The 11,762-nt window shown below is 54.0% G+C and overlaps 1 protein-coding gene across 5 annotated transcripts; it reads left to right on the top strand.

Moving 5' to 3' along the window:
- Positions 1–584: 584 nt before the first annotated feature.
- Positions 585–11,734, top strand: ADAM15 (ADAM metallopeptidase domain 15). 5 transcript variants are annotated; one of them, XM_044004852.1, is made up of 24 exons: positions 585–811; positions 2,124–2,230; positions 3,157–3,233; positions 3,405–3,483; positions 3,654–3,730; positions 3,813–3,996; positions 4,148–4,213; positions 4,300–4,368; positions 4,462–4,631; positions 4,735–4,819; positions 6,340–6,488; positions 6,600–6,774; positions 6,992–7,084; positions 7,232–7,536; positions 7,686–7,881; positions 8,029–8,106; positions 8,612–8,726; positions 9,003–9,141; positions 9,306–9,365; positions 9,561–9,645; positions 10,374–10,445; positions 10,942–11,013; positions 11,240–11,361; positions 11,474–11,734. In XM_044004852.1, the coding sequence occupies exons 1-24, from the start codon at positions 733–735 to the stop codon at positions 11,520–11,522; spliced, it is 2,703 nt and encodes a 900-aa protein (XP_043860787.1). In that variant the 5' UTR covers positions 585–732; the 3' UTR covers positions 11,523–11,734. The 5 variants fall into 5 exon arrangements, with proteins under 5 accessions (XP_043860787.1, XP_043860788.1, XP_043860789.1 ...); XM_044004853.1 differs by lacking the exon at positions 10,942–11,013; XM_044004854.1 differs by lacking the exons at positions 10,374–10,445; positions 10,942–11,013.
- The last annotated feature ends 28 nt before the right edge of the window (positions 11,735–11,762 follow it).

Genomic DNA, 11,762 nt, shown 5'->3' with positions numbered 1-11,762 from the left:
GAGGGCGGATTGGCTGGGCTCCTAAAGGCGCCGCTTAACCGGTCCGGACCCCTTGGGGTGCTCGGGCTGACCTCGCCCGGGCTGGAACGGGCTGGGCTGGGCTGGGCTGGGCTGGGTTGGGGAGCTACGGTGCGAACAGCGGGACACGGAGAAGCCTAGTCACACAGATTAGGGACACCTGGGTCAGGCGAAGGGAGCGGTTGCCCGAGCCGGTTTGACCAGGAAGCAACTCTGGGTCACGCCCCCGGGATCGCCCACTTCGGGGGTTGGCCGGGATGCCCCTGGCCTGGGACCTAGCAAAGGGGGCGGAGCCAAGGCGGGATCTGGACCTCGAGGCGGGGTCTCAGCTAGGGGCAGGGCTTACGCCCTGGGGCGGGGCCTTAGCTAGGGTCAGAGTTATGAGCAGAGTTTGAGGGGGCGGGGCCTTTAGAGGGGATCGAAATTAAGGGGTGGGGCTGAGGCCATGGGGCGGGGCTGAGGCTGGGCTCAGGAGCTGGACCCCAACCCGAGGGGGTGGGGCTGGATCTGTGGGCGGGACTTGGACTGGGGTCAGAGCTGGGAGCGCTGTCGAGGGGGCGGGGCTAACTCCGGGGCCGGGGCCGGGCCTGGGAGAGGCGCTGGGCGGCCTCCGCCGAGATCTCAACAGAGCCGGCGCCTTCGCTGCCACTGTCGCTGCTGCAGCCTCGCTGCCCCAGCACCTGCTGCCCTCGCCCGGCCCCTGGCACCGCTGCCATGCGGCTGGCGCTGCTTTGGGCACTGGGGCTCCTGGGCGCCGGGAGTCCCATGCCATCAGGGCCCCTCTTGGACACAGGTGAGCCCCGGCCTGGGGAGTCCTTGGAAAAGAAACTTGGGGTGACGGGGCCGGGAGGCACGGGGTGCGTAAGGAAACAAGGGGAGCCAAGGAGGCCGTGAGAGAACTCCCAACAGGAGCCCATTCCATCCTGCATCCCTTGCCCTGGAGGCCCGGGACTGGGGGGGGGGGCGGGGATATTGACACGCAGATCGGAGCTCAGATGTAGGGAGAGGGAAAGCGAGGGGTGACAGCAGCCTTCAAGGGCCGATTCTTATGCCTGTGTCCCCAGATTCCTCCTCCACCCCCACCCCTAACTGGGCCAACAAGAGATGGCCCTGGTGCCAGGCACAGATTCCGTACATCTTCAGTTCTTTCCTGTCTGGGATCGGAGGGATGAAAGTCACCATTCACCTACCTCCCCTCTCCAAGACAAGACAGACGCCTCCCCCCAGCTAGGGACAAGTTGGCCATACTGCCCTGGTTCAGGGTCAGTAGCCATCTAAGGGGCCAAAGGTGTTAGTAAGCTGGGTCTGGAGTGTGGGGGACTCCCAAGCTCTCGGGCCAAGGGGAGTGGGTATCTGGGTGTCAGAATGTTTATACCACCAAAGTTTGGGGAAGCAGGACGGAGAGCAAGAAGAGGAGCACGGATGGGAGACGAGATGCCTCTTAGAACTTTCACTTCCTATTCGATGTCTTGGACTGGGTTTGGGTGGGAGACTACTGAGGGGGTGGAGTGTCCGGAGGAGAGAGATCCATTGTGTATGGGGGTGTGTGAGGAGGAAACCAAGACTGTAGCTTCATCGGGTGTGCCTGCTGTGGGCATGAGGGGGGTGTTTGGGGAGGAGGTGGGAGTGTTTGTTCTGCCGCCCAGAGATGGGTGTTTCCTTCCAAGATGCCACAGGGGAAAGCGAGAGGGAGGGGAGGTGGGCACCAGGCCACCCTGGTGGCTCGGGACCATTTGCCTGCGAGAAGGGGGAGGTGCCTGCTTGACTCAATGAGAGTGTTCCTTCTAGGGAAGGGGGATGGGACTATGGAAATTAGGAGGAGAATGGAAGGGGGGAAGAGAGAGAAAAGGCAAAGAATTTGAGAGAAGCTACTTGATGAGGTAACAAATGGGGGGAGATTATGGAGGGCCACCCCAGTCTTTACTTTTTGTATGTCCCAACATGCATTGGGAGTCCCCCTTCCCCAAGAAGGGAAGTTCCTCAGAATGAGGCATGTTAAGAACCCAGGGAGAGGGGGAATTGACAAGAATACCAGTAGTCCCCCAAACCTTAGGGCCTAGGGCTTTTTTCGTTTTACACTTTGGAGGGCTTATTTGGTGTTACAGGTCAAATAGGGGAGCAATTCCCATTGCCAGAGGGGTTGCCTAGAGGGTACCTAGTGCCCCAGGTTCTTCGAGGAAACCTCACCTTCAACCTCTCAGAAGCACTCCAGGTAAGTGTATCCCTGTTCTCTTTTTCTGCCCACCCTTCTTAAAACCTAGGGTGTGTTATGCCAGCCTGTATTCATTCTCAGTGTAGATAGTATAATGGATTTTTCCTTTTACATTTGGAATCAGGAGACTCTTGCATTTGAATCCCTGATATGACTTTTTTAATAGCTGTGTGACCCTAGGCAATTCACCTAACCTCTCTGAATCTCGGTTTCCCCTTCTGGGAAATGAAGATAATAAAATTACACTACCTACCTCATTGTTGTTAGAAGAAAAACTGCATGTTAGAAGGAAAAACTTTTGTGAAGCTGAAATGTATTATTTTATTTTTATTTCTGCCTACTCCCTTCAAAATCTCCTGCCCGGAGTCCTTCATCTCTTCTCTAGTAGAATACTTAACGCTTAAGGATATTTCCATGCTTCCCCCACCTTCACTCATAAAACACATCTGTTTGCTTGTTCCCCCAACCCTAACACCCCATCTCTATCCACTCAATCTAGAAGGATTCTAACTCAAAGCTTATGTTCCCATCTACTCGGAACCCCACCCTCATGCCCCCATCCTAGTGGTGATTGTCCAGGACCTTAGGGGAAACTTAGAGAGGAGGGGCTTCTCACTGCATCCCCCACCCCAAAGTTGAGTCAGAGGAAGGGCTGGGGCCGGGAATGGGTCCTCCTTACCATTTCCTCTTCAGGCAGGAAGCCGAGAAGGGGGCGGCTTAGATACCTCCTTTGACCCCCACGTCCCCCCCCTAAACAATGATCCCAGCCAGGTGGGGCTTCCTGATTTCTCCCTTGAGACTCCCCTGCCCCCATCCTCATGATCTAACCTTCAGGACTCCCTTGAGAGCCCGAGTCTTTCTGGCTTTTGGAGGGTTGGCGAGCATAGCAGGGAGTGCTAGGTGGGTGATAGTATCTTCCCCTACAGGACAGGATCCCCCAGGAATTACAGATCAAACTAGAGCTGGAGGGTAAAAGCCATATCTTGGAGCTGCAACAGAATGGGTGAGTGCACCAGAGGGTCCCAAACAGGCAATGCTCATTGTGTTTAGCACTGCAAAGGGTGACAGCTCCCTTACCCAGGGTTTTGTGTTACAGCCATTAGCAGCTGGGCCACTCACTCCCCATGGGTGGAAGGTACCGTTGACTCTGTCTTTTCCTTATTTTGGCCTCTAGGGAGCTGGTCCCAGACAGCCTGACCCTAGTGTGGTACCAGCCTGATGGCACCCAGGTGGCAAATGAGGGAGACACTCTGGTGAGTTAGACCCCAATGTGCCAGGTATGTTGATTATTCAGGGAATGAGTGGATCTCTAAGGCTAAATTTCCCTGGGAGAGAAGTGGAAAGAGGGTGCCTTTCTGTGTCAATGTAAGTCCTCTCAGTGTCTTTCTCTCAGATTCTCATTAGGTTTGATTCTCTGATACAGGAGAATTGTTGCTACCAAGGAACAGTACAGGACCACCCAGACTCTTGGGTCTCTGTTTGCACTTGCTCTGGACTCAGGTAGAGTGGCAGATGTGGGGAGAGAGGGCAAATGGGCCTGAGGAGCTGAGGTACCATCTTGAATTCCTGCTTCTCTCCCTAGAGGAGTGGTTGCCCTATCCCCAGAGAAAGTATATACCTTAGATCCTGGGCCTTGGGGAGTTACCCATATCTCCAAGATAGAAGATGTTCACCTGACAGGAGGCACCTGTGCCCTGAACCCAGGATCCCAGGTGTTCACTGAGGCACAGTCAGAGCTCAATCTGGGCCTGCATCATCTATATCGGGTAAGATTTTAAATAGAAGTTAGACATTCTGCCTGCACCTAATATAGTCCTTCACACACATTGGGCATTTAATAAATGCTTACTGAGTTGAACTGGACTGTTGATGATCATTGACCCTTCTTTTTGTCTCCCCTCCCTCCCTGCCATGCAGAGTAAACGGGATGTGGTAACAGAGACAAAGTTTGTGGAGCTGGTGATAGTGGCTGACCACAAGGAGGTAAGGAGGTTGGTATCTGGTGCCTGCTCTGTCTGGTGTCTCTCCGTGCCTCTCACCGGAGTATCTTCTTCCTCCTTCTATAACAGGTCCAGAAATACCCAGACCTCCACCAACTCCAGACGCGGATGCTAGAAGTGGCTAACCAGGTGGATGCGGTGAGTTTCCAAGGAGGGTGGGTAGGGGGAGCCTAGTACCTGCTGGCCCAGGCACAGAGCAGCAAAGAAGGCTTGACCATTCTTCCCGATCAGTTCTTTAGGCCCCTTAACGTCAGGGTGGCACTTGTGGGTGTGGAGGTCTGGAACGAGAAGGACCTGATTACCGTGGATAAAGATGCGGGCATCACGCTGGAACGCTTCCTCCACTGGCGTCAGGCGGAGCTGCTCCCTCGACTGGCTCACGATAGTGCCCAGCTGGTCACGTAAGAGCCGTTCTCCTCTGCCCAGACCCCTCCCATCAGGATGGGACTTGACCGTTGGATGCCCTTGGATGGTATCAACCTCTAACTCCCTCTCTCCCCTTAGGACTACCCTATTTCTGAACTCTGCTGTGGGCATGACAGTACAGAACTCCATCTGCTCCCCACGCCTCTCGGGGGGAGTGAACGTGGTAAGTTTTCCTGGATCTCTCTCTGACCCTTCTCCCTCCTTCCACTTTGTCCTCCTCCCCCACCCCACCCCTAGCCATTCAATTCCATCTGATGTCACTTAGTGCCTTTTACTGGAAGAACAGTACTGTACAAAGAGAATTGATTCTCCAGTCAGAAGACCTGGGTTCAAATCTCCCCTTTGATGTTCATCAGATGTGGCCTTAGATGAATTGTGTCACTTCTTTGGGCCTTAATTTCCTCACCTACTATAACATGAAGAAGTTGGACTGAAGGGGATGGCAAGCTACAATCCATCTGTTTTTGTACAGAAGTGGTTTTTACATTTTTGAATGTTTTATCATATTTTAAAATGTAAAAAACATCCCCAACTCATGGATTTACAAAAACAGGCTGCAGGCCATGGGGCATAATGATTAAAATAATAATAATGATAATAATAATAATTGCTAACATTTATATAGCACTTCCTATATGTCAGGCACTGTGCTAAATACTTTTAATTATTATCTCATTTAAGCCTCACAAGAGGGGCAGCTAGGTAGCACAGTGGATAAAGCACCAGCCCTGGATTCAGGAGTTCAAATCTGACCTCAGGCACTTGACATTTACTAGCTGTGTGACTTAACCCGCATTGGTCCCCCCCAAAAAGACTCACAAGAACCCTGGGAAGTAGGTGCTATTATTACCCTGCCCAAATTTTATTTATTCATCTGTTTGTTTATTTATTGGAGGCAATCAGGGTTAAGTGACTTGCCCAGGGTCACACAGTTCATAAGAGTCTATGGTCAGATTTGAACTTAGGTCTTCCTGACTCCAAGGTCAGCACGCCATCTACTGGTCCACCTAGCTGCCCCAGTAGTTTGCTGAACTTTGAACTAGATGGTCTTTGAGGTCCCCTTTAGCTCTGGACTTATGACATGCTCTGCATGCCCTCTGATGGCCACAGTCTGGATGCTGTGGGGACACGGGGGAAGTGTAAGATAATGGGCCCTGTCTTCAGGGAACTTATGGTCCATTTGGGGAACCAGAAAGAAAACAGAATGAGACAGAATGGTGTAGGGGCCAGACCACAGAACCAACTCAGAAGAGCCAGACTCAAGTGAAGTCAGGTACTAGTCATGTGGCCTTGGGCAAGGAATTTCCTTTCCCTGGACTTTGTTAACCTCATCTGTAAAATGGGAGGAAGAGAAGGATGCATTTGACTAGCTGACCTCCCTGATGCCTTCCAAGCCTAACATGGGATATGCCAAGCCTGACATTCTGCTGTCTAAGATCTGACATTCTAAGACCCGCCCCCAAATGAACTGGTCAGACAGTAAGGGCTGTGGAGATCAGAGGAGGGAGTGAACACTTCACAGGGGGAAAGCTTTGAGGAGAAGGTGGGACAAGAGCGGTTTCCTCTCCCAGAGACTTCTTCCTATGTTTAAGTGGACAATGAGCCAAAATTTTAGAGCAGTTCCCTCTTAGCTCCTCTGAGCTTATGAGTTCCCCTGTCTACCCTGATTCCTTCTGCCCCTAGGACCATTCGGTGAGCATTCTGGGGGTGGCGTCCACCATGGCTCATGAGCTAGGGCACAGCCTGGGCCTCACACATGACCTCCCAGGAGGCAACTGCCCATGCCCAGGCCAGCCTCCTGCCAAGAGCTGTATCATGGAGGCTGCCACAGCGTGAGTGACACCCCTCTCTCCAAACCAGGGAGGGACGAAGGGTCCGGTGGGGGAAGGGGGTTAGAGGAAGGGCTCCTCTGCACCATGTTCCCCCTTTTCCTCCACCCTCAGGTTCCTGCCTGGTCTGAGTTTTAGCAGCTGTAGCAGAGAAGCATTGGAAAAGGCACTTTTGAGGGGAGCAGGGAGCTGCCTCTTTTCTAGGCCACCTCGGCTGGCCCCTCGCCCTCCTCGATGTGGGAACTTGTTTGTGGAGCCTGGCGAGCAGTGTGACTGTGGCTTCTGGGAGGTGAGGGGCTCCTACTCCTTCTTCCCCACCTGGGGCTCCTCCATTGCAACTCCTTTGCCTGAGCCTCTCAGAGGGTTCTTTTTCAGCTCTCTGCCCCTTGACTCTGATTCTGGGACTGGTATCCCCTGGATGCTGAGCCCTCTGCCCCACAATTTCAAGTTGACCTTTCCACCCTCCTCATTTGTACTCTCTCTCTCTCTCTCTGTTCCATGCCCAGGAGTGTTCTGATCCCTGCTGTAATGCCTCCAGCTGCCAGCTGATCCCTGGGGCTCAATGTGCTTCAGATGGTCTCTGCTGTCAAGACTGCCAGGTATGGGCACAGGGCTGGCATAGTTAGGATGCTCTAGCTGTAACTTGGGTTGGGATGGTGGTAGTGATGATCCTGGTGACAAATGACAGAGAAATAGCATTGGAATGGAAGTGTCTGCCCACTCACTGCTGCCCTCTCTCCCCACAGTTGCGCCCATTAGGATGGCCATGCCGCCCAGCTCGGGGGGACTGTGACCTGCCTGAGTTCTGCTCAGGGGACAGTGCCCAGTGTCCCTCAGATGTCACCCTGGGGGATGGTGAGCCCTGTGCAGGGGGCAAAGCTGTCTGTGCTGCTGGGCACTGTGCCTCTTACATTGCCCAGTGCCAGGCACTCTGGGGTCCTAGTGCCCGCCCTGCAACCCCTGTCTGTCTCCAAGTGGCCAACACACGAGGAAATAGCTTTGGGAACTGTGGGAAACAGTACAATGGCACTTACATGCCCTGTGCTCCTCGGTGAGTGAATGCTCCCCCAGCCTAACCCCGGCCTCTGCTCCCTCATCTATCCTTCCTGACCCTTTGCTCTCCAGTCATCCTCCTTCCCTCCTTCACCCTGTGATTCCCAGTTCCCTCCCTTCCCCTGACTCTCTAGCCCTCCCTCATAGAGATGCCAGCTGTGGGCAACTCCAGTGCCAAGGTGGTAGTGTCCACCCCCTATTGGGCATTGCTCAGGAGACACTCACAGAGACCATTGAGGCCAATGGAACACGCCAGACCTGCCAATGGACACAGCTGGACCTGGGCAGTGATGTGGCCCAGCCCTTTCTGGCCCTGACGGGCACAGCTTGTGCCCCTGGCTGGGTGAGTGAGCCAGAGATATCTGATGAGGCATAGGTCAGACCAAATGGTCTTTGAAGTCCCCTTCAATGCTGAGATTCTGTTAAATGTTAAAGGAAAGCGGCCTCAGAATGCTGACCCGTCTATGTCTCCCTCCTCTATCCCGGGCAGGTCTGCATTGACCAGACATGCCAGCCAGTGGAACTTCTGGGGGCAGAGGAGTGTCGGAGCAAGTGCCATGGACATGGGGTGAGCAGACGGTAGTATGGGTATTCCTGGGACCCTGACCCCTAAGAGAAGACTGTGTAGATGGCACACCTGGATTCTCTAGCTCTGTGTACCCTTATTCCTAAAATTCCCTCTTTAATTGACCTCCACAAAACTCCTGATGGTTTGTTTTGACATTTTCACATTTGTTCAAGCTGGAATCACATTGGGGAAAATGCTTCCTGGGCGCCCCTTTTCCCTCAAAGTATCTTCAGAGGCAGCTGGGTGGAACAGTGGATAGAGCACTGGGCCTGGAGCAAGGAAGACCTGAATTCAAATCCTACCTCAGATACTTATTAGCTATGTGACCCTGGGCAAGTCACTTAACTTCTCAGTTTCCTCAACTATAAAATAGGGCTAATAATAGCACCCACTTCCTAGGGTTCTTGTGTGAGGATCAAATGAGATAATGTTTGTAAAGTGTCTGGCACACTGAAGTGTTTAATACTTGCTTATTTCCTTCCTTCCTTTGCTCTTTCCTCTTCAGGTCTGCAATAGCAATGGGCATTGCCACTGTGACCAGGGCTGGGCACCACCTGATTGCTTGAACCAAGGCTTTGGGGGCAGTGTGGACAGTGGGGCCCTCGGCCAGGAGCCCAAAGGTATTCACTGGAAATGGGGCCCAGGAGGGCAGGGGTGGGGGGAAAAACAACATACCTGAGAGAGACTGATCACTTGCCCTAGATTCCCAGCATGTCAGAGCTGGTAGTGACTGTAGAGATCATCTATTTGAATTCTCCCATTTCACAGATGAAGAAGCTGAGTGAGGCCTAGAGAGGTTAAGGGCACCCCTAGCTAGTTAGTAGTGACCACTCCTACCTCCATCTCCTTTTTCTGACCTACTCACCTCTGATCTTCCTTCTTCTTCGGTCCTACAGCAAATAGTGGCCTGACTACAGGATTGCTCCTCAGTCTCCTCCTGCTGGCACTGCTGATGCTCCTTGGAGCTTGCTATTGGCACCGTACCCACCTACGGCGGAGACTCTGCCAGTTTAAGGGGACCAGTTCCCAGTATAGGTACCAGACCTGTGGCTTCCACTAAGGTCTCTGGCCCTGGGCCTTCATTCCCTCTTCTCAGCCCCTTATGCCCCCTTTCACCTTCTGTTTTCATCGGTCCCCTACCCAGCTCCCATCCTCCTCAAACATGTACCCCTTAATTCTCTTATGCCCAACCCCTGCAGGGACACCACTGAGGCCCAGGTTCGATTTCTCCATGGGGGCGTCTGTGCCAATGGTTACAGGTAAGCAGGTCCCTTTCCTCACCTCTAGATTGAGGAGTCCCTCCTTCTCTGCCCATCAGTGATGGGATGTTCCCTACACACTCCTCTTTAGTTTCTAAGGGTCTCACAAAGGGTTAGCCTTCTCAAGCAATCATATCTGGTACCTGGAGGGTAGATAACAGAGTCTGAAACTGCCTTCCCCTCCGCCTACCTCAGGACATCCCCATCTGGCCCCCCTGAGCGTCCAGGCCCACCTCAGAGGACTCAGGCAACAGAACTCCAGCTGATGCCCAGCACCAAGGTGAGCTCCTGATACCTGTCAAAGGAAGGGGCAGGGACATTTGTCTACTCAGCCATAAGCCCAGCTGGGTAACTCTCCCCTCCATGATCCTCAGGGGGATTCTTAGTGCCTATTTCAGCAGGTTCTGGATGGTCTGAGAGTGGCTGACACTGCCCTGATGCCAATTTGCCAGCTCCAAGGAGGCTGAGGAGTCATATCCTACCCGGGGTGGGAAACATAAGATGGGTGACCAATGGAAGTGTTGTTTGGCACAACTCGTTAATTGAGATGAGGGTGTTGTGCCTGCTACTCACTGGCACTTCAATGATGCCACCCTGGATCAGGAGGCCCAGATGCCCTCTGACTGCAGGATTGGGTAAAAGAAATTGGCACTGCTTGGGGCCCCACATACACAGGACAAACATCGGAGGGAGTGCTCCTGGATCCCAGGGTGCATTAGATTTTATATTCTCTAGTGACTGTATGAGGTGGGGGGGGGAGGTTGGTTTGCATGCCCACAGCCTGGCACCCCCCACTCTTGAATGCGGCTCAGTAACTGCATGATGCCCTTGCTATCCTAAGGTCTTGGCTGTCCCACAACTGGGGACTAAACCCTCTTATTTTGACCCCACTCCTCAGTATCTCCAACTGTAACTCTCTGATCCTTCCCTCCACCACTGTCCTCTTCTCCCACCACCCCTCTTTGTCCTTTCTCTGTGCTCCCTATGCTTCTCCTGCTCTTTCCGCAGTCTGGCGCTCTTGGTCACCCTGACCCCCCTTCCCGGCCGCTCCCGCCGGACCCTGTGCCCAAGAAACTGCAGGTAAATCTGAGCAACAGGCAAGGCCCTGCACAGGGTGGGCAGAGGAGCTTGGGGATATAGTAAGCCTGAACTTCTGCCCACGTACATGAGAAACTAGGATTGAGAAAGAAAATACCTACCCCACCCCTCCCAGCTGTGAGTTTGGGTGGGCAAGGGCACCCCTCTGTGCCCTGCAAGGCAATGGAAAAAGGACAGGGTTTCTAATTTGGTCTGTATCTCCACCTGGTGGTATATCGTGGCACTACAGCCTACCTGCCCTCAAATTATTCCATTACTCCTCCTTTCTCTTTCTCCCACTACTTTAGCACCAGAAATCCCTGGTGCCCAACTGTGCCCTGCATGTATCCTTGCCCCTGTGCATGTACCCATCCCAACCTAAGGCCGCATGTTAGCATGGAGCCCTATTGGAGGGAGCCTCCGAATGCCATCCCCCCACAACCAACACATACATGCTCCCACTGGCTTCTTCTTCACCAGCACTGCTCTCTCTGTCCAGGCTGCACTGATTGATCGACCCAACCCCCCCACCCGTCCGCTACCTGCCGACCCGGTGGTGAGGAGCCCACAGGTAATGGTGTGGGGGAGGGCACAGCCCCTCCCCCCTCCTGGGCTGCAGCACTGATGGCCTGTGGCAGTGGTTGCTGGGGCAAGGTGCCCCTTGGGCACAGTGCCAGGCCTTTCCCTAGAGGAGGTACCTTCTCAGGAGGTACCGTTGGCAGCAATAGGTTTGTTTGGGTATGGTGGGTGAACTCTTGGGGTCATTCCCCTGAGAAATTCTGCCTTCTCTCTGTCAGTCTCAGGGGCCTGCTAAGCCCCCACCTCCAAGGAAGCCACTGCCCTCCTACCCCCAGGGACGGCTCCTCTCAGGCGAGGGACCCGCTGAAGATAGCTCGGTGTCCCTGGTCGTGCCTTCTAGGTAGGTGAGGGGAGGGGCTGAGGATGAGGATGAAGGGATCGACCCTTTGGTAGAAGGGTGTCTACACTCTCCCCTTGTTCTGCCCCTTTAACCCTGCCTCCTTTATCCCAAGACCTGCGCCTCCTCCCCCAACGGCCTCTGGGGCAGTTCTACGCGTCTGATACCATTCTGGGACAGTAAGATCACCGTGAAGTCACCGTGGGCCCCCATTTCCTCGACATCGAACTTGAGGAGCCTGTGGAGGGGCAGCCTGCCGGCTCTGCTAGGACTGAGGAGCCTGGAGCCCAGAAGCCGAAGAGCAGCATTTTTATAGCACTACTGGGGTTCCTGAAGGCGAAGCACCATATGGAACCCGGCACTGTTGACCCTGGGATAGGGGCGGGGGGGGGGGGGAGGCACGG

The sequence above is a fragment of the Dromiciops gliroides genome, chromosome 4 (genome assembly GCF_019393635.1).
Source record: "Dromiciops gliroides isolate mDroGli1 chromosome 4, mDroGli1.pri, whole genome shotgun sequence".
Taxonomy (NCBI): Eukaryota; Metazoa; Chordata; class Mammalia; order Microbiotheria; family Microbiotheriidae; genus Dromiciops; species Dromiciops gliroides.
Note: the sequence above shows the minus strand (reverse complement) of the source record. Positions and strands in the feature narration are given on the sequence as shown.

Bases quoted from the DNA above. Each gene is read 5' to 3' on its own strand.
- ADAM15 (XM_044004852.1), top strand. From the start codon at position 733: ATGCGGCTGGCGCTGCTTTGGGCACTGGGGCTCCTGGGCGCCGGGAGT. The intron at 3,731-3,812 runs GTAGAGTGGCAG...TTCTCTCCCTAG, and splicing joins TGCACTTGCTCTGGACTCAG to AGGAGTGGTTGCCCTATCCC. The intron at 9,646-10,373 runs GTGAGCTCCTGA...CTCTTTCCGCAG, and splicing joins AGCTGATGCCCAGCACCAAG to TCTGGCGCTCTTGGTCACCC.